This window comes from Sorghum bicolor, chromosome 3, assembly GCF_000003195.3.
Source record: "Sorghum bicolor cultivar BTx623 chromosome 3, Sorghum_bicolor_NCBIv3, whole genome shotgun sequence".
In the NCBI taxonomy this organism is placed as follows: Eukaryota; Viridiplantae; Streptophyta; class Magnoliopsida; order Poales; family Poaceae; genus Sorghum; species Sorghum bicolor.
Window position 1 is genome coordinate 16,401,136 of NC_012872.2, and position 25,342 is coordinate 16,426,477.

Consider the following 25,342-nt stretch of genomic DNA (forward strand, 5'->3'; position numbering starts at 1 on the left):
TCGGCGACGCTTCTACATAGACTAAGAACAAAAAGAGTCACTGATAAGGCTATCAGCAACGCAGGTTAGCTAGACGCGTCGCTGATAAGCTGCCACCATAGCCTGGAATGCTGAGAACAATATATCAGCGACGCGGGTAAAGAAAGCGCGTCGCTGATATAGTTTGCGACGCGTATTAACAACACGCGTCACAGATAGGAGGTACTATTAGTGACGCTTTTTATGAAGGCGCGTTACTGATAATATAAGTGACGCGTCACTGATAGAGGGACATATCAGTGACTCATATTGCTTACAAGAGTCACAGATAGCTTGTACACAGCACGAATCTTAATGCATGTACACAGCACCCCATTACACAACGCTATCTCTATCTGCAGCGCCGCTCCGCTCCGTATCTCCTTCAGCGCCGCTCCGCAGCGCCGACGCCCTTCCCAACGCCGGCCGCCCTGTCCGCGCCGCTCCGGCCGGCTGCCCTGCCCGCGCCCTGTCCGCGCCGCTCCGGCCGGCCGCCCTGCCCGCGCCCTGTCCGTGCCGCTCCGGCCGGCCGCCCTGCCCGCGCCGGTCCGGCCGGCCGCCCTGCCCGCGCTGCGCCGCGCCGGCCGCCCGCCCGCCCTCCCGCGGCGCGCCGTGCTGGCCGCCCGCCCGCCCCGCCCCGCGCCGCGTCCGCGAAGCTGCTGCTCCAGCCGCTCACGTCCGCGAAGCTGCTGCTCCAGCCGCTCCAGCTGATAACCCCAGCGCTCCGGCCGCTCCAGCTCCAGCTCGGGAGGAGCTCGACGACCCCAGGTCCAGCTCTGCTGCTGGATCAGCTCCAGCTCAGGAGGCGCTCCGGCCGGCGCCACCTCGTGACACCTGCAGCACCGAGCCGTCCACTTGGTCAAAGGTGCTGTTAATTTTTTCCCCTGGTCATGCATGCTGAGTCGAGGCTGCATTTGACCCCATGTTGTTTCATTTCAGATTTAGCATAGTAGTAGTCAGTCCTTTGTGTCCGCGTATCTATGTTAAGATATTTTGTCAAACTATGATGATGGAACTGGATGTATCTTCATACTGTCAAACATAGTAGTAGTTATCAGTCCTTTGTGTGGAATTGATTGGTTGGTTTCATTTTTGTCTTCATACTTTTGTAGATATGGAGGATCGGAGTTGGATGTATCTTCGCTGTCGTACTTGTGCTGAGTACTTAGATGGTCTGAAATCATTCATAAGTGCTGCAGAGGCGGATATGTCGAATCAACAGAAGACAACTCTCTGGTGTCCGTGCCAAGATTGTAAGAATGGAAACGAGCTCTTGAGTTCATTGACAGTATATGGCCACCTGGTCATGCGAGGATTTATGGAAGACTACAAATGTTGGAACAAGCATGGGGAAGAAGGAGTCAATGGACGAGACTTGCAAGCTGGTCGTATGGACCAAGGAGTCTCTGGTAGTCAACGTCAGGATGATGGAACTCATGCTATTGGTCATGACAAGGAGGAAAGACCCTTTTGCAGCCCGGATCTTACTGATTGCATCCCGGATCTGACTGATGATCAGCTAGAAGATATCAGTGCCAATTATGTCCAAAAGGCAGAGGATCTCGAGGAGATGGTGCGTGATGCCATGGGATATGATGAGTTCACCACGGTGGATTTGAAGAAGTTGAAGAGGCTAGTGGCAGATATGAAGACGCCGCTCTATCAGAGGTGCAAGGAGAAGTATACAAAGTTGTTTGCCACTCTCAAGCTTCTCCAGCTCAAGGCGACACATCATTGGACTGACCGGAGCTTTGATGAGCTTCTTCATCTATTAGAGGACATACTTCCTGAGGGCAATGAGTTATCCAAGACCACATATGAGGCCAAGCAGATTGTTTGCCCTATGGGACTGGAGGCCAAGCATTCTACTTACTACCATCAATCTGTACTGGCTTTAAGAGACCTGTTTCGCTTGCTCATGAACGCCATAATGTACAGCAGGGTCGCCAGGAGGACACGATGATTGTTTAATGACCCACCGGCCACCCCTGCAAATGCATAAGCTAGTCTGGCATGGCCACTGAGATTTTATTTTTTTACACTATGATAGCAGAGTTGGAATATATAATGTCACTGTTTTTTTTCTATAAAACTTGTGCATATCAGTAAGCCTTTTCTTTCTTGTGTGAACCCAACAACTTCCTATAGGCTGTGATTTGTTCCTCAGTCAATATTTGTATGATTACTCAGTCAATATTGGGCATGGGTACTGATTATTTACAGTATAATTACAATGTGCTGATGGTCACTTTTTTACATGTGAACAAACCCATGTATGATATGCTGAAGCTGAGTCGCTGGCATTGTGTGTGCTATTGAATCCAGTTCCATATCAAGATGGTAAGCTATCAGTCTCCACAATCATCTCCAGGGAATAACATTTTTCTAGCATCTAAATTTAGTCTTGTGCAATTTGTTGAACCACATCTTTGATTGATAGGTGTCTTCCGCGGAATCTTCATCAAGTGGTGACGACGAAAATGTTTCTGAGGACGTAGAGTCACCAACTGAAGACGAGCAGCAGCAGTGTTCCATTGAAGACGAGCAGCAGCAGTGTTTGCCTGGACCTGTGCGTCGCCCCAGAAAACCAAAGACACCGTCTAAGTGGCCGACGGACAAGATTGTCGTCACAGAGATTCGTCCGGATGGGATGCCAACTGAGGTGAGAGCACAACGAAGATTGCGGTTGCTTGCTCGTTTGATTGCTAGGGAAAAACTATCCTTAGTGATGCCATCATTCAAAAACCTTACTGATGAGAGGAAATGGGAATTGTTTGATAGACATGTCATGCCTTACTTGGAGTTCCCAACTGCAATGAAGACAGGGGGGTTTAAGTATATAATGAAGGTGATATCTAAGAGCTGGAGAAGCCACAAATGTAGGCTAGTAACTGGTTATATTGAGAAAAACCTTAGTCCCTTTGAGAAGCACCCATACCTTGAACCTGATGATTGGGATGAATTTGTGGCATTCAAGCAGTCCACAGAAGCAGCAGCAATAAGTGAGAAATACAAAATTCTTCGCCAAAAGAATGTGCACAACCATTGTTTGGGCACAGCAGGGTATGAGGGCAAATTGAAACAGTGGGAGATGGAGGATGCAACTTTAGCCAGTAAAGGCATCAGTAACCCATGGCAAGAATTCCCTGAAGGCCGCCACACGAGGTTTATGCGAGGAAGGAGTAAGCTTGATATATCAGAAAATAAAGCTGAGATCATATGGACACAAGATGCAACAAAAAAAATCTCTGAAGACATCAAAGTGAAGCATTCAGCTGCAGAAGCATCGGGCATCACTTGGGTCAGGGAGAATGATCTGCTAACTGCATGTTTGGGCCCTGAACAGCCAGGTCGAGTACGCGCTGTTTCAAGTTATACCAGCTGGAAGCATGGTTGGCCTGAGTGCTCTGGCACGTACAGAAAGTGGAAGAGGCCTAGTGCATTAGATTTGGAACAACTCAGACGAGAAGTTACACAGGATGTCATCAAAACTCTTGCTGACCAAGGATTGTTGGTAAGACCACCACCTTCTAGGACCCCTAGTCCTGCTTGCGGACGAAGGAGCAGTTGTGGCTCTGCCTCCGATGCTGCTGAGTTGGGCCCTAATTCAATTGATCCGGATACTATTGATCTTCTCACAGAGCCAACACAATGTTCTCTTCTGGCAGACCTTAGAGGCTTACGAGTTGTGGTTGCAGAGGGTCGAGTGTTTCCAAAGCAAGTTGAGCTACACACAGTCCCAATACAGTATGATCATGCAGTAGTCCAAGTGGAATGTGTATGTCAGGGGCATGAGGATCATGTGTTGCAGCTTCCCCCCAATGATGAGACCGAAACACTTGGAGACGCTCTACTGCAGAGAATACAATGGAGGAGGGATCGCATTTATGTCAATCCTACCCAGCCAACCCAATCTCAACAAATTGAGAACATAAATAGTGCCAAGAGTGCTTCGAAGGGCAATAGTGCTATAATCTCGACAAAGCAACTTTGTGGAGGCAATTCAGCTCCTTCAAAACAGCAATCTCCTGCCACATCTGATGCAGCAAAGCCACACAAGCAACACAAAGTGGCTAGTGAGGATGCTGGATGGAGTGCAAAGCCACCTAAGCAACACAAGGCGGCTAGTGAGGATGCTAGAGGGAGTCTAAAACAACAACAACAGCAGCAAAAAGGGGCTTCTAAGTACAAGTGTGGGCAGGCATTTCTCCATTCACTGGACCTCAAGAAGGCAGGACCGGGATGTATCGCTCTTCATTCTTATTACATGAAAGATTGCATCGAAAATGTGAAGAGTGGGATATTGGTTCGGTTTAGAGGTACTTATATGCTAAACTCAACAGACTTTGAGGTCAGCCTTGTGAGATATAATGTTCTTTATGACCTTTTCAACTTCGGTGCTTTGGACTCCTCGCTTCTTCAATGTTTGACATTGTAAGTAACTGCTATAGTCCTGTTGATAGTACTATTATTTCTGCATTTGCAATGACTAAAGATAGAATATATGCTTGTGATGCTAACATGATTTAGGGTCTGCTTTGCACTTATCTTCAGCTGCAAGTACCTCTTATTTCTTATTTTCTCTACATGTTCTTTCTTATTTTTAGATCACTGGTTCTGGAAGCTAAGACCAAGAACATTCATGTGGGCTTTCTTGATCCACAACTGATGTCACTAGATAGCATAAACTTTGATAGAGACCGAGTTATGCAGTATGTTCAAAAGGCCTTCACTAGGTATACCAATAGAGACTTCATAATGTTTGCCTACAACATTGGTGGCTTAGCTGGTGCTCATTGGATCGTGGTGATAATAATTCAAAAGTGGAATAAGGTCATATACCTTGATTCCAACAGATCTGCAAAACATGATTTCAGCATGTTAAAATCCTTGATTGATGAGTGAGTTCTTTCCTTACCTACTATATGACTTGTTTTATAAATGCCAATGTCATTGAACAAAAATAATGAGGCATATATGTGTGTGCTGTACTGGATTGCATGTAGGGCTTATGAAAAACACACAAGCAAGATGAAAGACAGGCCGCAACCATTGACACACGCTTCTAAATATCCGGTAAGTGTTTCCAAATATAAAATTCAGTATTGTGCCTCTAGTATATTTAGTATTGTGTCCCACTTCCATTTTCAAATGATTGTGTGTATTCACCTCTAATTAATATATATGTTGCAGTGCCAACAACAAACTTCTAGCAAGACATCCGGCTTCTATGCTGCACACAACTTGATGTTAGCCATGCAAAAGACAGACTTGGAATGCCCTGAGGTATTCTTCTAGAATGATCTCTGAATAAATTACTAGCCACAGTTTTCCCAGCTCTGCAAATCTTCCATCTGACATCATTACTTCACTGTTAAAATGGTTAAAAGCATACCTGATCATAAAATCTATTGGATTCTATAAAGCTTCGCTTTACAGCATTTTAGTGTTCATGTTTTTAGTGCCCTACTACTAGATCAGAAGGTACTAGATTAGAATGGAATTATCAATTGTTGAATCTTTCAAAAATGAAATAGCTAGCAGCGGCATTAGGATGGTTTCATTTCTACCTCTTCTATCCAACACAAGAAATATATATAAGCCAACAGTGCAGATTTTTACTAATATGATTTGTACTGTGCGTTGTGCCATGTTTTCATTTTTACAAGAGTTATATCTTGACACAGGAATTTGAAGTGCTGACGGCGCCTATCGATTTCAACGTAATTAGAGAGAAGTTGAGCAAGTTCTTTATGGAACAGATCATCAACAAGAGAGGGGAGTTCCATAATCCTAGTTAAGCTCCAGTGTGTGAGTGAATAAGTTGTACAATCTTGTGATGGATCTTGCTGTCGATGAATTTGACATGAATGTGAATCTGTTGAACTTGATATCTATGTAATGAGTACCTTCTGATCTGTTGAACTTGCAAGAACTTGATATAGAGTACTATTATTTGCTATCTGTTGAACTTGCAAGAACTTGATATCTATGCAAGAACTTGATATCTATGTAATGAGCTTGGCTCACCCTGAGACGACATGAATATTTTGTAGTATGAATTGTATCTAAAAACCTTGTAAAAAATGTATTGTTGAAATGGTGAAACATTTGTGTGTGCTTATATACATATTTATAAAAAAAATCATATACATATATATAGGGTGTATATATATATATATATATATATCCTATATATATATATGATTTTTTTTTATTTTTCGAAAATTGTTATCAGTGACGCGTATTAGCTACACGCGTCGCCGATAGTTCGTTATCAGTGACTCTTATTGGTTCCACACGTCGCAGATAAGCCCTTATCTGCGACGCGTGTAACCAACAAACGTCGCAGATAAGAGCTTATCTGCGACACGTCTAGCTAATACGCGTCACTGATAATGGCTTATCTGCGACGCGTGCTCACGTGTCACTGATAAGCCCTTATCAGTGACGCGAAATTAGTGACGCGTGTTTTCCGCGTTGCTGATAAGCCTTACGAAGCGTCGCTGATAAGCTTTTCTGGCACAAGTGCGGGCGAACGCGTACGACGCGCGCTAATAGTCGACGAATCCTGCCGCCCCCATTCGCGCGCGCATGAGCAGAGCGGTGGCCTCGCTGTACGTCGTGCTCACGATGGCAGGCGTTGCTTGCTTGCTACTGCCGCCACAGGACAGGGGGGACTTGCCTAGCCATACACGGGGCGGGCCGGCGGGGCTTCCGAGTTCCGATCTGTACTCCTACGTGCATCAGTGGAGTGGACTCATCAATCTGTATCCGCGCGGTCCTGCGCCATGAATAAGTCGTGCACGGCCCCGGCTTTTTCTCCCTCCCTCCCTCCCTCCCTCTCCGTGGTGGTGGTGGCCCTGCCCGTGGCCGCGCCCCGGCACCTACCTGATGATGCTGCCGTCCCGCCCGCGCGCCGTCGGTCGGTCCCCGATCGAGGCAGCCCCAGCCAGAACCGATGCGCCGTCGCCGTTCCACCCCCGCGCACACCGCGCGCGTCGCAATGCCATCATCATCATCACCCGTCAGGCCGTCACTCAGCCCCCGCCACCCCACCAAACCACCCTTGACTCCAACCATACAGAAAATAGTGAGGGAGGGTCCTCATCGATGATTCATAAACACGCGCGTTAATGCATCTCGCCTTTTTTTCTTTTCTTCTTCTTCGTCTTCTTCTTACACCACCATTGTCCTGCTCCGTCGGTTCGTGCGACATCTCCCGACAACGAGGAGATGCTATGCTACTACTACCTACTTTTGGGCGACGAGGAGGATGAGGCCACAGCTCAACTGCTGCCTGCCGCCCTGCCTGCCTATACATACGGCAGGTCTCTGGTCAGGTACACAGTCACTATTGCACGCGAGGAGAGGGCAGAGCCGAGAGCCCGAGACACACTATAGTGCTGCGTTTATATGCTTGCTTCTTGGGCACCCGCTCGGCGTGAGGAGCACAACACACGGTAGATCGGAAGGGGAAGCAGGGAATCTATCTAGTCTAGTCTAGCTAGCATAGAGCGAGGATGACCAGCGGTGGTGCAGCAGGCGCCGCGGCCGGAGGAGGAGGAGGAGGCAAGGCCGCCGCCGTCCCGCTGCGGCTGCACCACTACCTCGTGATGGCCGGGGTGGCGGCAGCGGTCGTCCTCGCCTGCCTCAGGTACGCGCCGGACGCCGCAGCGGGGTACGGCTTCCTGGCCGTCGCGCCGCAGCAGCCAGTGGCCGCGGTCGCGGTCGCTGTCGCCCGCGCGGCCGACGGTGGCGACGACGCTCATCGCCCGTCGTCGTCGGTGATCATCTTCAACTTCGGGGACTCCAACTCCGACACGGGCGGCATGGCGGCGGTCAACGGGATGAACTTGAACCTGCCCGAGGGACGCACCTTCTTCCGACGACCCACCGGAAGGCTCTCCGACGGCCGCCTCGTCATCGACTTCATCTGTGAGTTCATTCTGAGCTAGCTCCTCGTTCGTCACCCTCATCCAAACCTTTATTTCACGATCGTTAGCTGATATATAGTACTACGATACGTGCTTCTTTCCCGCCACGCTTGGAATTCAACTTTAAGCAAACACAGTAAAAGTTTTTTTTTTTCCTTCAATGTTTTAAACTCTCAGTCAGATCCCAGCTGGTAGACTCCATACTAAACTGTTCAATCAAGTAGGGCCGCTAGCTAGTGACTGCGCTACTATCTTCTAAAAATTATATATTATCATATAGAAAGAGTTTTGAATTAATGCAACGCTAAGAAGAAACAAATGACTTTTTGGGATGGAAGTGGAGGAAAAGTGGTAACGTGTCAAGGATCACCATAACGGGATCACGAAAAAGAGATTTATGTCGGCCCAAAGGTACATGCATGTACATGCCTGCAGTCCAGTGCAAATTATTGTTGCAGTTATCGATCACTGCTGGCCTCAATTAAGGCCCAGCGATTCACGCTGCAATGGAGCCGTCGGTGTTGGAAACCTTCTATGACGACCATACCACGACACAGGCCAGCGTCGGTGGTCTGATGCGTTGTCCTTGACTTAATGTTGCTCTGTTATTTATTTAATTATTAAGTAGATATTTAGTTCTTTGCCATGTTCTTTTTTACATGATTTTTTTTACCATGTCACAGTATATTGGAGAGGATCTGTTTGGAGCTGATATGATATATACGGTTTTCGCATGCAGGTGAGAGCCTGCACACGCCTTACCTGAGCCCATACCTCAAGGCGCTGGGCGCGGATTTCAGCAACGGCGTCAACTTCGCCATCGGCGGCTCCACGGCGACGCCGGGAGGATCTCCATTCTCGCTGGACGTGCAGCTGCATCAGTGGCTCTACTTCAGGGCCAGGTCCATGGAAATGATCAACCTAGGTCTGTCAGCTGATGCCAACCATGTGAAGCGATGAACAAATTAAACCCCATGATGTTCTGGCCATGTTTTTTCTTTGCTGTAGGAGAATCTTTGTTAATAACTTGGTGTGACACTGACACCGGTCGGTCGATGTGATTAATGTGGTGCAGGGCAGAGGCCACCGATCGACCGCGAAGGATTCAGAAAGGCCATCTACACCATCGACATCGGGCAGAATGACGTGTCTGCTTACATGCACCTGCCCTACGATCAAGTGCTTGCCAAGATCCCCGGTTTTGTTGCTCACATCAAGTACACCATCGAGGTAATTAATTAATTAATATAAATCACTCCTCTTTTTTTCTCTCTCTTCTGTAATTAGTATACTAATAGGAAAGGAAGGAGTTGCTCTGTTATGATTCCAGTTTGGACACTTCTTCTGAAGAAGAAGGAAGACCTGAACAAAAAAGGGGGGGAAAAAATCAATCATCAATTGTAGTTGATTAATTAATTACTGGACAATTTTTTGGTTGCAACAATAGTGGAGTATACCAATTGACACCACACCTGACACCTCCTTGATATGACACGTTGCATTACATATAGACGCTGTACTCGCACGGGGCCCGCAAGTTCTGGATCCACGGCACGGGCGCGCTGGGCTGCCTGCCGCAGAAGCTGGCCATCCCGCGGGACGACGACACGGACCTGGACGCCCACGGCTGCCTCAACACCTACAACGCCGCCGCCAAGCGCTTCAACGCGCTGCTCAGCGACGCCTGCGCCCAGCTCCGGCGACGGATGGTCGACGCCGCGCTCGTCTTCGTCGACATGTACACCATCAAGTACGACCTGGTGGCAAACCACACCATGCACGGTACGTACGTAATAATAATAAACTCGATCGTATTATATTTTATATAATACAGATCATTAGCCAATGCAATCATGCATGCAACCTGCAGCTGAAATAAAGGAAGGAAATCAATCAATCTATCTATCTATCGCTTAATTAATTCTGAACTTGCTGCATTATGAATGATGAAAGGGATTGAGAAACCTCTGATGGCGTGCTGCGGCTACGGCGGGCCGCCGTACAACTACAACCACTTCAAGGCGTGCATGTCGGCGGAGATGCAGCTGTGCGACGTGGGCACGCGGTTCATCAGCTGGGACGGCGTGCACCTCACCGAGGCCGCCAACGCCGTCGTCGCCGCCAAGGTGCTCACCGGCGACTACTCCACGCCCAGGGTCACCATCGACAGACTCGTCAACTCCACGCTGCCCAACGACGACTAGCTGCCTGCCAGCCTGCTGCCGCGAGAGGATTGTGATCGCGATCCATATTCATAGAAATCTAGATTCGTAATGCATGGCGGCCAAGATGACGCTAAGATCGAACTCGAGAAGAGCTGGTTCACCGCTCCCATCAGGATCGAGTTCGAACGAGCAATTTCCATGCATGACACCGAGTGACACAATTGATTTCATTATTGACTATAGTCGTACCAGTAAAAAGAAGGGCTGGATCATATAAGTGTTTTCGCGGGGATGCGCCTCGAGGCTTTTACATACAATCTATCATGCACCTGACATGCAATGCACATATGTGTGTAACATTTACAGTTACTTGATTTTTTAAAAGACATTTTCGATATGTTTGGTTGGAGGTAATTGAAAGAAGGAACATCTACAATAGTTTGGTAAAACTCACTTGCCAAATCTTGTGATTTGGCAAGTTGCTAAAACATATGGTAAGTGAGATTTTCTTCTATCTCCAACAGTTTGTCAATTGGGTTTGATAAACTTAAAAAGAAGACTCACAACCAACAACCAAATCAACTAATCTGCTGAATAGCAAGTTGACAAATATGGGCGCGCGGTACTGCTGGATGGCAAGTTGCCAAAAGATGGCAACCCATTTACCAAACTGTTGGAGTGACTATTTTCTAATTTTGCCAAATAAACAAGAAATAGCAAGTTCATTTAGCAAACTGTTGGAGATGTGTTTATAAATCTTTTGTTTGTTTTGTGAGAGAGGGAGTTTAGGTGGGAAGTGGAATGGGAATTTAGAGAATCTAGGGGAGAGGTGGGAATTGGGCTTTTAATCAAAAATAGTTATATCCTCACCGTCCATCATGACTTTATATCATTTCTCACTCAAAACCTCTGTCGACGAAAGCTAGTCGGCAGTCTACCTTGGGGTATACCCACGGTAGTAGTTTATCGGTAGACGGTGCGCAAACTACGAACTCGATGGTGACGCAAGACACGGACAAGCTTTTTATCCAGGTTCGGCCGCCGAGTTGGCGTAATACCTACGTCCTGCGTCTGGTTGTATTGATTTGTGCTGAGAGAATATGATGTGTATGACTTGTCCTCTAGAGGACCCCTGCCCCTCCTTATATATCCTGAAGGGACAGAGTTACAAGCAAAGTATCCTATTTGGTACAAAATCTTGTAGCCTTGCGGTGCACGCCGACCAGTCGTGCGCCGCACGTCTTCATCTTGTGGGCCGAGCCACCTCTGATGGTGCGGCCCATATAGGCCCATGAGGGTATAGGGGTTTATACCCCCACAGCTAGTCCCCGAGCACCATGTATTATGATGTGACACGCCGTCTTGAGCTTCTTCGATCAGTGAGGCTTGACGTCTTCAATAAGTAGGAAAGTCGCCCAAACAGTTGCAACGGTATTCTGACCAACTCAAAAGACAGTTGATCAACATTGACATCGAAGAAGCAGGTTGTTCGAAGAATGCATGGTGCTCTTAATCAAAAAAGATTTCTTTCCTGGTGAAGTGTGCCCACTTTACTTTTCTGAAAAGTATAGTCTTTCAAAAAGCAAGCATATTCACCGCAAGGTGAAGTGTGCCCACTTAGTCCCCGAGCCTGGTAGTAGGTGACGTAGGCACGTGGTGCCAGGGTCAAAAGAAAAGTCCTCAAAGAAATTCTGAAACTGAGATGCATCGCCAGATGCATCGTACCGATGTAGTCCCCGAGCTTGCTGGAAGGCGAAGTATGAGCCTTGTAGCAAGGTCTAAAAAATTGAATTTACCAGTCCCCGAGCATATCATGCTCGTATGCAATTGAATAGACTAATCGACCAGTCCCCGAGCGTATAGTGCTCGGTGGTCGGTACAGTCCCCGAATTCTCAAATTGGTGGGCTGGTCGACCAGTCCCCGAGCGTATAGTGCTCGGTGGTCGGTGCAGTCCCCAAGCTCTTAAATTGGTGAGCTGGTCGACCAGTGCCCGAGCGTATAGTGCTCGGTGGTCGGCACAGTCCCCGAGCACGGCGTAGGGACCGGTGGACAAGTCCCCGAGCGTGGTTGGGAACGTAAACATGCTCGGTGGTCGGCACAGTCTTCGAGCATAGCATAGAGAGTAGTCGACAAGTCCCCGAGCGTGGTTGGGAACGTAAACGTGCTCGGTGGTCGGAGCAGTCCCCGGGCACAGCGTAGGGAATAGTCGACGAGTCCCCGAGCGTAGCTTGTCGACTGGGCCAAACCCCTGAAAAATAAATATAAAGAATAGGTAGTACATGATGTATAAATAAACTTTAGATAAAAATCAGTACTGAGATAAGTTTTAGATTTTTTGTTATAAAATTAGCACAAGTAGTTAATTCATCCTAGAGCTTGTACCAGCTCTGGTCTAGCCAACAATCAGCATGAGGTGCGGAACCTAGACACGCGTGGGATTGCCAGCCTCGCCAGAGAGCTACTGCCGACCACCCGGAACGCAGAGGGCGGATCTCGTGCACGTGTAGGGAGGAGTCGGAGACAGTACCGGCTCTGGAAAGCTCGTGTAGGAGAAAAAACTAGTGTGGCTAAACAAAAAGTTGTTTTTGAAGGATAATAAAAAATATTATGCCAAAAATAAATAAGATATTAGAAGTGTACTTATCTTTGGATGAAAGTCTAGTCGGTGACGACAAAATTGTCCGGCCCTCGAGCTTTTCGACTTGTCATGACGGTGGTCGCTGTTGTCGTAGCGTCGTTCTTCGCGGCGATTATTATTGCGACTGGTGGTCAGAGCAAGTAGGCTAAACAATTTGGTCGATGGCCCGAGCAGGTCGGTGTTGTCGATCTGCCTCTCTTTGTAGCAGGGAAGCGGGTGACGCGTTGTCGGCGTGGTCGGAGACGTTGCTGGAGTAGTCGGAGTTGTAGCCAGCGTGGTTGAAGCCGCCGCCGACGTCGATGAAGAAGTGGTTGGCGCAGATCGGATCTACACCTCCTCCGTGGTCATGGCGGTGAAGTTGTTGAAGCTGACGGTGAACGTGAAGTCGCCCGCCATGCCGCGAAGTCAGGGATGATGGCCATCTTGTTCGTCGGAAGAGCTGTACGCACACCTCCTACCTGGCGCGCCACTGTCGACGAAAGCTAGTCGGCAGTCTACCTTGGGGTATACCCACGGTAGTAGTTTATCGGTAGACGGTGCGCAAACTACGAACTCGATGGTGACGCAAGACACGGACAAGCTTTTTATCCAGGTTCGGCCGCCGAGTTGGCGTAATACCTACGTCCTGCGTCTGGTTGTATTGATTTGTGCTGAGAGAATATGATGTGTATGACTTGTCCTCTAGAGGACCCCTGCCCCTCCTTATATATCCTGAAGGGACAGAGTTACAAGCAAAGTATCCTATTTGGTACAAAATCTTGTAGCCTTGCGGTGCACGCCGACCAGTCGTGCGCCGCACGTCTTCATCTTGTGGGCCGAGCCACCTCTGATGGTGCGGCCCATATAGGTCCATGAGGGTATAGGGGTTTATACCCCCACAACCTCCGGTGATATGAATTCCCTTCTCTAACTCTATCTTATTTTCTGTGTAAAAAAGGTCAAATTTCCTCCTTAATCCATTCCGTCAACTCTAGCCACTAATTTTCGCACTCTTTCTTATGTAAGTTGCCAACACATCCAAGTGAAATTCGATCAAATTGGAGGCCTGGAGGTAATGCGTCGACATTCGACATCTATCATTGACGTGAGGAGAACCTACGAGGAGTGGGTATTAGGTTAGGGGGTAATGAAAATTCAGTTCTTGGGTCTATTTCTTTAGTCAGAGATGTTGAATCTGAAAGGCATAAAGCACCTAAACTTGTTAAACAACCTTGAGAATGAATGTGATTTTGAGGGGGATGAGATCGATCCTGACAACTCCACTATTAGTCGACTCTGTGGCGACTTAACTGAGGAGGTAATGGACGATAACAATGCGGACCTTGATGGTGTACTTGTATGTGCCCATCAAGGTGGCAAAAAGCATAAAGAAATGTAAACTACTCAACAAGAATTCAGCTTTGAGAAAAAAAATCAAAAAAGTTATTTTCATAAAAGGGATAATTTTGGAATTGTAGAGGACTACGTGATTTAGCATACTCTCCATCTCTTTTTATCTTAAAATTCATAGAGTACCCTATATTGGGCCTGTTTGGTATGGCTCCAGAGCCGAACTCCACCCCAGAGTCAAGTAGAGCTAGCCAAACACCCCAACTCCAGAAAATATTGGAGCAGCCCAACTCTATGGAGTTTTTGGAGCTCTAGTACAAATTTTCGGAGTACCTCTTCTCCTACTCCGAAACTGACCAAAACAGACCAAGACATGGAGTTGGGGTGAAATTACCCGCAATTGCCACTGGTTACACAAGCGAATCGTTTTTTTTTCTATTCTCTCACCCCCCGCGACTCCCGTCCCCTCCCAGACTCGCGACTCGCGAGACTCCCGTCCCCTTCCCAGAACTCGCGAACAGGGGCGAGCTGCCGGCCTACTCGCGAACAGGGCTGTCGCCAGCTTCTAGGGGCGAGCAGGCCGGGCGGCGCCGCCCCCCCCCCCCCCTCTCTGCCTCTCTTCCCCGCCCCCTCCCTCCGCCTCTCTTCCCCACCCCCTCCCTCCATCCCCCAGCGGCGGCCGGTGAAGGACAAGACAAGGAGAAGGTCATCCTCAACCCTAACCCTAGAGAAGGGGAAGAAGAGCACCTCTCCATCCACCGGCGGCCGCGCGAAGGAGAAGGGGTCGGGGTATCCCCATCCCCACCAGCGACCGACGCTCCCTCAACCTTGCAAGGTATCCCCATTCCCATCTCTATGTTGTGTGTTTTTTTAGAACAGTGAGGTGGAATATGCTGTGTAGAATTTTCCTGTGCTAGTAGAATGTTGAGATGAATTTGTAGCTCTATAGGCCATGTTCTGAATTGTTGTGTTGAGTTGGAATAGATGCCAGAAATTGATTGGAACATAGAGAACACTCGGATCCTTTGTGGTTTGATGGCTGAGCAAGTTGAGAAAGGAAATCGCCCAAATACATTCTTGAATTCAGTGGGTTATGCTGAGGTTGAGAAAGGATTCAAAGATCGTACGGGTATTGTACTGACCAAGAACCAAATCAAGAACAAGTGGGACAAATTGAAGGAAGATTTCAAGGCATGGAGAAAGCTAACGACGATGCAAACAGGAATCGGTTGGAATAATGGCACTATTAATATGGACGATGAATGGTGGAAGAAAGCTAGAGCTGTAAGTTGTCTACTGTTTTATGAATATCACCTTCTTTTTAAATTAACTACTGTTTTATATGTCCTAATATGTGTTCTTATCTTGCATATTTCCAGGATATTCCAGGATGTGGGAAGTTTAGGAAGCAGCCGCTTCAAAATGAAGATGAGTTAGCAATTTGTTTTCAAGGCATTGTGAATATTGGTTCTGATCATTGGAACCCTTGTGGTAACACTTCTACAATGGCCGTGGATGATGTTGTTCCTGTGGATGATGAAGTTGCTGCACTAGGTGGGACACAAGAAGAGGAATTAGATGAGGTTACCCCTTCCCCTAGTAGTGGCAAGAGACCGGCAAGGCCTTTCCATGGTACATGCAAGAAGCCTAAGACAGCCAATGCAGTCCTCATTCAAGAAGCATGCACTAGTATGGCTAGTTCAGCCAGTGCATATGCTGCCAAGAGAGAAGGAAAATTCACTATTGAAGAAGTGATGAAGGCAGTAGTTGAATGTGGTGCTGAGTATGGATCCGATGAACACTACATTGCCACTTCATTGTTTGTCAAAAGGGAGCAAAGGGAGATGTTCATGACCTTACCTACTAATGATGTTAAGAAGAGTTGGCTTACCAGAAAATATAATGATAGGCATGCAAAGTAGGAGTGCTTGTCTCATGAATCCTTTGTTACATTGCTACATTGCTTTGTTGTAAGACTTGTAATAATTTAGATTATTCCATGTTTAACATTGCTTGTCATATGAATGAACTCAGATTGTATTATTCTATTTTTCCTTGTTTCATAATTATTTATCCATCAGCTTGTTACATGGTTGACCTTATTTTGTTTGTATAATTTGCCTTATGGTGACCAGATGTCTTCAAGTGAAAGTGGTGACAGTAGTGATGATGACGATCAATTTTTTTCTTTCATTCAAAGTGGTGCAAAACTTGCTGAGGCTTACGTGAGCCTTTATATGGACAAGGCAGCACCAAGGATATCACAGCTGAGTGGAATGGGATGGGTGACTGAGACCATAAACACTCCAGGCGAATGCCACAGAATGTTTCGGATGAATGAGCGCATCTTTCTGGATCTTCATGATAAGTTGACTATTCGTTATGGTTTGAAACCATCTAAGTTCATAAATACTTATGAATCACTTGCAATATTTTTATTTATCTGTGGTGGCTGTGAGTCAAATAGAAAAGGGCAAAACAGGTTCAAGCATTCTGGTGAAACCATTAGTAGGAAATTTCATGAAGTTCTTGATTGTGTGATTGCAATGGCTAAGGATTATATAAGACCACTTGATCCCAATTTTCGGTCAGTTCACAAAAGAATTAGAAATGACAAAAGAGCATGGCCACATTTGAAGGATTGCATAGGAGCACTAGATGGAACTCATATTCTAGTGTCTCTGTCACCTGACGAACAAGTTAGATACATTGGAAAGACAAAAGTTCCTACGCAAAATGTGCTTGCCATTTGTGATTTTGATATGCGTTTCACATATGTGTCTGCGGGGCAACCAGGGGCTTATCATGACACAAGTGTACTGTACCATGCAATGGAAGTGGACAAGCAAGCCTTCCCGCATCCTCCAGAAGGTAAAAAAATTATAACTCAAATTATTTGTCTATCAACTTGTCACATTTTGCATGGTCAATTATAACTCAAATTCGTATGCTATTTTTTCATATCCACAGGCAAATACTATGTTGTGGATGCGGGGTATCCGAATCGTCCAGGATACTTATCTCCATACAAGGGTGAAAGATACCATTTACCAGAGTGGCATCGAGGTATGGAACCAAATACTCCAACAGAAAAGTTCAATCGGATTCATTCATCTGTTCGTAATGTGATTGAACGTTCGTTTGGACTATTGAAGATGAAATGGCCAATTCTTTATAAGATGCCCCATTTTTCCATGCTAACACAAAAGAAGGTTGTAGCTGCTTGCATGGTTTGCCACAATTTCATACGTGAGCATGCTAGTGGGGATGTGGACTTTGCTAGATTTGATCGAGATCCGAACTTTGTGCCAACTATCCCGGAAAGATACAACAAGTATGCCGTGTCTCGCCATGCCTCTGATACGTCTACTAATGAAGCAAGCTTTGTGACCATGGACACATTTCGTGATAGTTTGGCTACATCCATCGCATTAGCTTGGAATTAATGTAATCATGTTTGAATTAATGTACTCATGTTCCTAATGAAGCAAGCTTTGTATCTTCGGATTATTTGGTTGGACTTGTATGTTGGATTATTTGATTTCATGAATTATTCGAATTATCTAAGAATTATTATTTCGGATTATCTTGTACGTTATTGAATTTTATTTTATATGCATCAAATATTTTTTACCCATAATTACCTTTCCAAACAGTCACAAGGTGCATATGTGATTAAACGTAAGGGTAAAATAGGCAAAACACAGGATAAAGCACAACTCTGGAGGTCAGAGTACTATTCTAGCCAAACACCTCTATCAGACAGCTCTAAACTCCACTCAGAGCCAGCTCCAGCTGGATTTCTGGAGTGGAGCTGCTCTGCGTGGAGTTGGAGTCATGCCAAACAGGCCCATTATAGGACAGTGAGAGTAGGAGCCAGTAAAGTCAAATTGGATTCACCGACTTCGTGGACTGTAATGACTAACAAGGGTCCGAAATCATCTGGAGCCTTTCATAAAAAAACTCATTTGGAGCCGTGACTAACGGGGCATAATAATAAAAATATAATTACGCAACAAATATAGATTGTGGTTCACCAGGTCACGTGTATTGTTCATATCCATGGGCGGCACACAAGATCAAGATGCATATGCATGCATGCTACAAGAGGCAAGATCTCGTGCCCTCGAAGCACTAGTAGGGGGGGATCTTTTCTCCTTTCTACGCGCTGTGCGGATAACGTCGAGTGCGTAGCTATCCTTATCCTCTCCCAACAACTCCTCCCTCCATTCACCGCCGCCGGTCCCCTGTCCTCCTCGGCGTCCTCGCCGGTGGCAGGACAGGAGGGCCGGCCCCCTTCATCTCCTGCTCCCGTCTTCCTCTTCCTTGTAAGATCCTCTAGCCAAATAAAGTTTTGGAGAAAGATGGAGAAGAAGAACTCATCCGAGGTGTCGCAGCAGAAGAAGGAGCCGAAGCTGTAGGATCCCGAGATCCAGGCGGCGCTGCTCCTCTGTATCGGCGTATCTGCCATCTTCAGCGGCTCCGGGCAGCATCAGCAGCAGCAACATGGAGGCACGGAGCAGCAGCTGCAGGTGGTGGCGCAGCCCGGGGAGCTGAGGAAGCAGACGCTCGCGCCCAAGCAGAGCTCCAACAAGGACCGCCACACCAAGGTCGACGGCAGGGGTCGCCGGATCCTGATGCCCGCGCAGTGTGCTGCGCGGATCTTCCATCTCGCGCGGGGGCTCGGCCAGTCCGACGGCGAGACCGTGCAGTGGCTGCTGCAGAAGGCCGAGCCGGCCATCGACGCCGCCACCGACACCGACACCATGCATCCCGTTCACGCCTTCGCCGTCCACTACATCCTCTCCGCCCCCCACATCGCCGCCTCCGTCGTCGACCCCGGCTCCAGCGACCTCCACTGCATCCCCGTCCGTGCCGTTGTCCTTCTCCACGGCGAAGTCCTCTGAGCATCTCCATCTTTTCTCCTTTTTACTTTTTGTTTTTATTTTTTTTATTTTCTTCTTTCGTACCTCACTTGCATGGCTATAGATCTTCATCTGGATAGAGACTCTCGGCTCTCTCATCCCTTTCTGATTAGTGCATGCATAGTGTCTGTGGTCCTTGTTACCTTTGTTCCAGTCAGACAGCTACTTCTTCGGCGTTGGATCGACGATGCTGCCTCCATCTGGGATATCGGTTCAAGCTTCTTCTACCTCCGACAACGTCAACAACTTCATCTTTCGGTTGCCGGAATATGTCTTCTTAGATGGCTTATCCGATTCCCCTCCAACCGTCGCTTTGCGCGGTCAATCCATCTGGGTGCACGCGTCCTGGACGCTCTGCGTATTCCCCTCGCTGGCATGCAAGTCTATCTCGTCGCCTTAGTCGACGCTGCTGTCTTTATTTCTAGTCCCTGGACCTTGTTGTATCAAAGTTTCCCTTTGGAAACCTTCTTGTACTACGTTTGGTTTAATATATATATATATATTATGTTTTCGTCAAAAAAAAAAGAAAAAGAAGCACTAGTATAGGAGTATAAGGAGAAAACAGCGCAACGGACAAATTAGAGATTTGTTTGTTCCTTTCTTGGGCACGGTAGGGCAGCCCGGCAGCTGGGTGCTGACCGCCAAACCCAGAGATCTACTCCTCCGTATGCATGGCATGACCTCGAGAGGTTACATACTTACATGTTACTAGTGAGTAGTGACCCTTCTTTCCGGCCAACGATCGCTGTATTTTCGATCTAGGGCTTATTTAGTTCTGAATTTTTTTTGATTTTCGGTACTGTAGCACTTTCGTTTTTATTTGACAAACATTGTCTAATTATGGAGTAACTAGGCTTAAAAGATTCGTCACGTGATTTACAGATAAACTGTGCAATTAGTTTTTGTTTTCGTCTATATTTAGTGCTCTATGTATGTGCCGTAAGATTTGATGTGACAGAGAATCTTGAAAAGTTTTTGGATTTCAGGTGAACGAAACAAGACCCTACTCATACGAAACAGTTCCAGCTGACGGATGATTGAAAAAAAGGGAAAGGAAAGGAAAACGCTAGATCTTTGTGATAAGCGGCTTGCAGTGTATTACGCGTGGAGTAAAGCGGCACCCTGCGTCGCTCCCCCACGGGCCACGGCAACGAAAACGACGACGGCACTCACGTTCGGCATGATTACAGTTCGCGTTACTCCCCCGCCGCAGCCGTGTCGTAAATGGGTAGCTCCATCCGTCCCCGGACCCCCACCACCGAGTACTGTCAGCATATATGGCAATGCCGGTGATCCCGATCCCATTGCCAGGCAGGCACAGAATCCAGCGCCCGACACAGACAGGGAGCGACCACATCTCTTCTCCCGAGCAGCACGTCACGTGCCACGGACAGGGGTCAAGCCGAGCGCTCGCGGTCCGGTCGCCAATGTCGGCGGCGGGCGGCAGCCGCGCCACCTTCTCGCTGCCCGCGGCGGCAGCGACGCTGCTGCTGGCGCTGGCACTGGCAGCAGCAGCAGCAGTGTCGGCGGCGGCGGCGAGCGGGTTCAGCTGCCGTCCTGGCTCCCGGCCGGTGCTCTTCAACTTCGGGGACTCCAACTCCGACACGGGCGGCATGGCGGCGGCCAGGGGGTGGCACCTCACGCGCCCGGAGGGCCGCGCCTTCTTCCCGCGCCCCACCGGCCGCTTCTGCGACGGCCGCCTCACCATCGACTTCCTCTGTGAGTCCAGTGCTCCTCCTCCACCGCCACCCTTCCATTCCTATCCTCATTCGGTCATTCCTATCCCCCTCACCCAAAGAGAAGCACTCTGCAGACGGTTCTGTTCTATTGTGTTCTTAATCCAGTCTTTTACCTTGAATTGATCTGTATCTACTGGAAATCTTGTGTCATCATTCATGCGGCTGATTGCACTCTCTGGTGCTTCAGTCACTGATGACGGATGAGAGATGAACACCATATCTGGCCTTACCATGACATTTATCAGCAGCAGCCAGCCAGGAAGTGTTGTCCTTGCAAACTAAAGATGCGGTGGGGATGGGGGATGCTGAGACCACATACTCCTACCTTGTGTCCACAGTATCAGGTGTAGATGCTCATGTATTATTTGCTCAAGCTAATCATGTGTACTACCAAGCAGAGTACACTCGCTCAGCTAAGCAGTAGTGCTAATTATAGGACTAGCACGTGAAGCACGTATTACTAGCTTGTTTGGTCCCTGTCCCTGCCTAATTTCTCCTGTCCTTGTGATCATTCATGGTCACAGCAGACTCTGCCCCAGCTCCCTTGTTTCCTTGACACGGGAGAGTCGGAGAGAGAGAGAGAATCTGTTCTTCCCTGTTCTCTCTATCTTCTGCATTTATAGGCTGGTCCGCCGGTGTGCGCGTGATGAGAATTGCAATGCCCAAGCTTTGCAAGTATGGGCAGAGATAATGCTTTTCCATGGAGTATGCATCAAAAACTTTTTTGCAATGAGCATTCAGTACTCGTGTGCTTTCCTTTTGAATGGGGCAGCCTGCATCCATGGACTGGCGGCTTTCATTCATTCACACCTTCAGTGCGGCTGCTACACATGATGCCTTAGCTGCACTCGCTGTAACACCCTTTGACCTTGAGATTAGCTTTTCTTTTCTTTTTCTTTTTTTAAAGGAGAGTATAGAAAGTGATAATTTAATATATCAATATCTCGTAAATATATAGAGTTGTATGGTTATAATTGTTATGATGATAGTTTCATAATATTATGATGTACATGTTACATTTTCCACCTTTGCTGTGGAGGGCTTAGCATGCACATCTGAATAAAGGTGATATGAAATATACTACCTGTTTAAGTCCTTTTTTCTCAGAAAACAAAATGGTAGTAATACTTTCAAGAAACTTCGTTTTCTTTAAGCGAATCTGATCACTAATTTTGGCAAAGCCTTTTGCCAAATGTACTTCAAATGTGAATTGAATGTGATCACTAATTTTCACCTTGTAATCTGCGCAAGTTGTGTCCATACTGATTTAAGGCCACCAGAGACTTCAATAATCCCAAACAGCTGATTTTATTTTGTGTAGCTCTGTTCTTCACATTGTAATATGATCATGTCTCTCTTCCATGTACATGTGAATCACTAATTGATGCTAGAAATGGTTGTTCTCCTGCTAAAGTTTAGTTTGGCCCAAATTGCGTCCAGGTGAAAGCTTGAACATCAGCTATTTGAGCCCATTTCTGAAGGCATTGGGTTCCAATTACAGCAACGGTGCAAATTTTGCCATTGCTGGTGCAGCAACACTACCACGAGATGTTCCATTTGCGTTGCACATACAAGTGCAAGAGTTCTTGTACTTCAGAGATAGATCCTTGGAACTCAGCGATCAAGGTTTGTTGAACTCTGATCATGCCTTCTCCCTTCAATCAATCAGTATAATTCCTAAAAAAACAAAATCAGCTGGTACAAATGAACCGAAGATGAGAACCATTTACATGTACACTGAGTGAGAGCTCTACCTGAAATGGTGACTGTAAATTTACTGCCTTCCATATTTGTTAAATGCAGGTCTGAGTGGTCCAATCGATGCACAAGGGTTCCAAAATGCTCTATATATGATAGACATAGGGCAGAATGATGTAAACGCTCTTCTGTCCAACTTGCCCTATGATCAAGTTATTGCCAAGTTCCCACCAATTCTTGCTGAGATTAAGGATGCTGTCCAGGTAAAACTTCTATTTTTGATTTTTTTTCTTAGGCCTCGTTTAGTTCCCAGAAATTTTTGCAAAATTTTTCACATTCCCCGTCACATCGAATCTTTAGACGCATGCATGGAGTATTAAAAATAGACGAAAATAAAAACTAATTGCACAGTTTGGTCGGAATTGACGAGAAGAATCTTTTGAGCCTAGTTAGTCCATGATTAGACAATATTTGTCAAATACAAACGAAAGTGCTACAATGTCGATTTCCCAAAATTTTTCGGAACTAAACAAGGCCTTATTTATACGATTTGACAATTTACTTTCTTCTTGGATACCACAAGCAGCAATCCTCACTGCACATGCTTTTCTGATGACGAATGAATGAACTTGCTACATGCATGAAAGAGATGATTTTATTTGTAATTTCTTGTACCTGCTTAACTTACGAGAACAGTTGCACCCCACTAATTCTCTGTATTCTTTTTTTGGGGTCAAATCCTAGACTCTATATAGCAATGCTAGCAAAAACTTTTGGATACATGGGACGGGGGCTCTCGGTTGCCTGCCACAGAAGCTTGCCATACCGCGGAAAAACGACAGCGATCTTGATCAGTATGGCTGTCTCAAGACCTATAACAGAGCTGCAGTTGCGTTCAACACAGCACTGGGCAGCCTCTGCGATGAGCTAAGCGTGCAGATGAAGGATGCAACGATTGTATACACGGATCTGTTCCCCATCAAGTATGATCTTATTGCCAACCACACTAAATATGGTGAGCAAACAAAACACATTTGTTTCCGACCATATTATTGTCGTATACAAAGCACACACAATCAGCTCATCCAGAAGGCCCCTTGGTCACTCGATTAACATTTCTGCTCTTCATTCAGGTTTTGACAAGCCGCTGATGACATGCTGTGGGTATGGAGGGCCTCCCTACAACTACGATTTCAACAAGGGTTGCCAGTCTAAGGATGTGACGGCCTGCGATGACGGCTCAAAGTTCGTCAGCTGGGATGGCGTGCACCTAACAGAGGCGGCCAATGCAGTTGTGGCCAAAGCGATACTGAGCTCACAATACTCCAAGCCCAATCTCAAGTTTGATCAGTTCTGCAGAGTCTGATACTTGTTCATACCTCATACCTGTGCCTTTTAGTTTAGGCAAATTTACTGAACAGAACTTGGCACTTCAAGTCTAAATGGGTGGATCCGCTTCTGATAAATCGATTACATGTTTACCCGTCAGGGAATGTGACCGATAGTGCAATATTGTTTGGTTTCCCCAGCGCAGCATGCCACCTGCTGAAACGAGTTAACTGTTTAACCCATCATTGATTTGTCCGCCATAGCCCATTTTTCGGCGGGAAAAAAAAAGCTTTTGCCGTATTTTTATTAGGCGAGGGAAAAAGAAAAAGAAATGCAGACAATTACAACTCCCACTTAAAACTCCCAACCACTAGAGCCAGCCACTCAAACAAACAAAGACAAAATAAAGATAAAGAAAAACAAAAGAAAAACTCGCAAGGGCTAATGTTGAGCTTCCACGTTTGGACTAAAGGTCAACCAATGTCTTTCTTGCATAATCGTGTCACTTCTCTTGGTCGCAGACTTTTGTTCTGGAAGATTCTTCTGTTTCTCTGTTTCCAAATATTCCACTAAAAATAGATCACGAGGCCATCGAAATTTCTCCAATAAGATTTGTCTATCCGTAGCTGCATCTGTGCCAGTACCCATGGAGTGATCCATTTTCTCCCACCGTGTCAATAGTTGATAACCCAAACCAATTTTTCTACTTGTTTTGTGAAAAGTCAATCCTTGCACAAGTGCGTTGGTTTTCCGGATCGACTCCACATAGATTTCACACGGAATTATTTGGCCAATTTTTTTTATCAAGTTATTTGTTGTTAGAATCTTCTAACTTTGATAAAACTTCAAATATTGTGGGTTACATGTCCCTTCAAACTACATGTCCTATCCGATATCTTTTATCAAAGAGTGAAATGCACCGTAGATTTTAAACTTTTCCGGCATTCTCGTTATGTTCACCTTGCTCTCTAGCGTCTAGCCCGCAGGCCGCAGTACGATTAACAAGAATCACCTTGCGCTTCTCTCAAAATGCGAAAACACCTTACAACAGCCAATCTCAGCACAAACCAACTACGAATGTGAGAAATCAGCTGGACTCTGGTCTCGTGCGATAATAATAATAATTGTTGTTATTATTATTATTATTATTATTATTATTATTATTATTATTATTATTATTATTATTATTATTATTATTATTATTATTATTATTATTATTATTATTATTATTATTATTATTATTAAGTATGTTTGGAGTTACCTTCCGTTATATGCTGTGTAAGGTTATTTTTGATTTATTAAGTATGTTATATATATTTTTTGCATTGTCTTTTGATATACACCTTATTTTTAGCTATATGTGAGATTTGGCTTCTAAGACTCACATATAGTGAATATCTGGTTTACAAAAATTGAGTGTTACAACAACCTTAGCAAAATCATAAATGCTTGTTATATTGGATTCCTTGTTACCTATTTGATATGCATTCGGGGTAGTATTTGCTAGTGCTTGATATCAATCCATGATCTTGTAAAATAATTAATAACTATGCAATGAACGTT

The 25,342-nt window shown here is 46.3% G+C and overlaps 6 protein-coding genes across 6 annotated transcripts; all 6 read left to right on the plus strand.

The window, feature by feature from the left end:
* LOC110433643 (skin secretory protein xP2-like) lies at nt 338-919 on the plus strand. The gene has a single exon (XM_021456144.1). The coding sequence runs from the start codon at nt 338-340 to the stop codon at nt 917-919; it is 582 nt and encodes a 193-aa protein (XP_021311819.1).
* Nucleotides 2,269-5,982, plus strand: LOC110433524. Its single transcript, XM_021455832.1, has 6 exons — nt 2,269-2,358; nt 2,459-4,452; nt 4,626-4,919; nt 5,025-5,094; nt 5,212-5,304; nt 5,706-5,982. The coding sequence occupies exons 1-6, from the start codon at nt 2,356-2,358 to the stop codon at nt 5,817-5,819; spliced, it is 2,568 nt and encodes an 855-aa protein (XP_021311507.1). The 5' UTR covers nt 2,269-2,355; the 3' UTR covers nt 5,820-5,982.
* Nucleotides 6,887-10,517, plus strand: LOC8086311 (GDSL esterase/lipase At1g09390). Its single transcript, XM_002455531.2, has 5 exons — nt 6,887-7,956; nt 8,695-8,880; nt 9,031-9,185; nt 9,467-9,737; nt 9,909-10,517. Exons 1-5 carry the CDS (start codon nt 7,542-7,544, stop codon nt 10,157-10,159), a joined length of 1,278 nt encoding a protein of 425 aa, XP_002455576.1. The 5' UTR covers nt 6,887-7,541; the 3' UTR covers nt 10,160-10,517.
* Nucleotides 14,750-16,117, plus strand: LOC8086312 (L10-interacting MYB domain-containing protein). The gene is made up of 3 exons (XM_021455973.1): nt 14,750-14,923; nt 15,073-15,372; nt 15,468-16,117. The coding sequence occupies exons 2-3, from the start codon at nt 15,073-15,075 to the stop codon at nt 16,008-16,010; spliced, it is 843 nt and encodes a 280-aa protein (XP_021311648.1). The 5' UTR covers nt 14,750-14,923; the 3' UTR covers nt 16,011-16,117.
* LOC8086313 lies at nt 16,194-19,413 on the plus strand. Its single transcript, XM_021456145.1, has 4 exons — nt 16,194-16,959; nt 17,059-17,422; nt 18,566-18,956; nt 19,168-19,413. Exons 1-4 carry the CDS (start codon nt 16,224-16,226, stop codon nt 19,411-19,413), a joined length of 1,737 nt encoding a protein of 578 aa, XP_021311820.1. The 5' UTR covers nt 16,194-16,223.
* On the plus strand, nt 20,255-23,962 carry LOC8086314 (GDSL esterase/lipase LIP-4). The gene is made up of 5 exons (XM_002455534.2): nt 20,255-20,732; nt 22,193-22,378; nt 22,556-22,713; nt 23,195-23,465; nt 23,584-23,962. Exons 1-5 carry the CDS (start codon nt 20,291-20,293, stop codon nt 23,814-23,816), a joined length of 1,290 nt encoding a protein of 429 aa, XP_002455579.2. The 5' UTR covers nt 20,255-20,290; the 3' UTR covers nt 23,817-23,962.

Bases quoted from the DNA above. Each gene is read 5' to 3' on its own strand.
- LOC8086313 (XM_021456145.1), top strand. From the start codon at position 16,224: ATGTCTTCAAGTGAAAGTGGTGACAGTAGTGATGATGACGATCAATTT. The intron at 17,423-18,565 runs GTATGCCGTGTC...TGCCATCTTCAG, and splicing joins ATCCCGGAAAGATACAACAA to CGGCTCCGGGCAGCATCAGC. The intron at 18,957-19,167 runs GTCCGTGCCGTT...CCTTTGTTCCAG, and splicing joins GCGACCTCCACTGCATCCCC to TCAGACAGCTACTTCTTCGG.
- LOC8086311 (XM_002455531.2), top strand. From the start codon at position 7,542: ATGACCAGCGGTGGTGCAGCAGGCGCCGCGGCCGGAGGAGGAGGAGGA. The intron at 7,957-8,694 runs GTGAGTTCATTC...TTTCGCATGCAG, and splicing joins CCTCGTCATCGACTTCATCT to GTGAGAGCCTGCACACGCCT. The intron at 9,186-9,466 runs GTAATTAATTAA...CATTACATATAG, and splicing joins ACATCAAGTACACCATCGAG to ACGCTGTACTCGCACGGGGC.
- LOC110433524 (XM_021455832.1), top strand. The intron at 4,920-5,024 runs GTGAGTTCTTTC...GATTGCATGTAG, and splicing joins TTAAAATCCTTGATTGATGA to GGCTTATGAAAAACACACAA. The intron at 5,095-5,211 runs GTAAGTGTTTCC...TATATGTTGCAG, and splicing joins CACACGCTTCTAAATATCCG to TGCCAACAACAAACTTCTAG.
- LOC8086312 (XM_021455973.1), top strand. From the start codon at position 15,073: ATGCCAGAAATTGATTGGAACATAGAGAACACTCGGATCCTTTGTGGT. The intron at 15,373-15,467 runs GTAAGTTGTCTA...GCATATTTCCAG, and splicing joins GGTGGAAGAAAGCTAGAGCT to GATATTCCAGGATGTGGGAA.
- LOC8086314 (XM_002455534.2), top strand. From the start codon at position 20,291: ATGGCAATGCCGGTGATCCCGATCCCATTGCCAGGCAGGCACAGAATC. The intron at 22,714-23,194 runs GTAAAACTTCTA...GTCAAATCCTAG, and splicing joins AGATTAAGGATGCTGTCCAG to ACTCTATATAGCAATGCTAG. The intron at 23,466-23,583 runs GTGAGCAAACAA...CTCTTCATTCAG, and splicing joins TGCCAACCACACTAAATATG to GTTTTGACAAGCCGCTGATG.
- LOC110433643 (XM_021456144.1), top strand. From the start codon at position 338: ATGTACACAGCACCCCATTACACAACGCTATCTCTATCTGCAGCGCCG.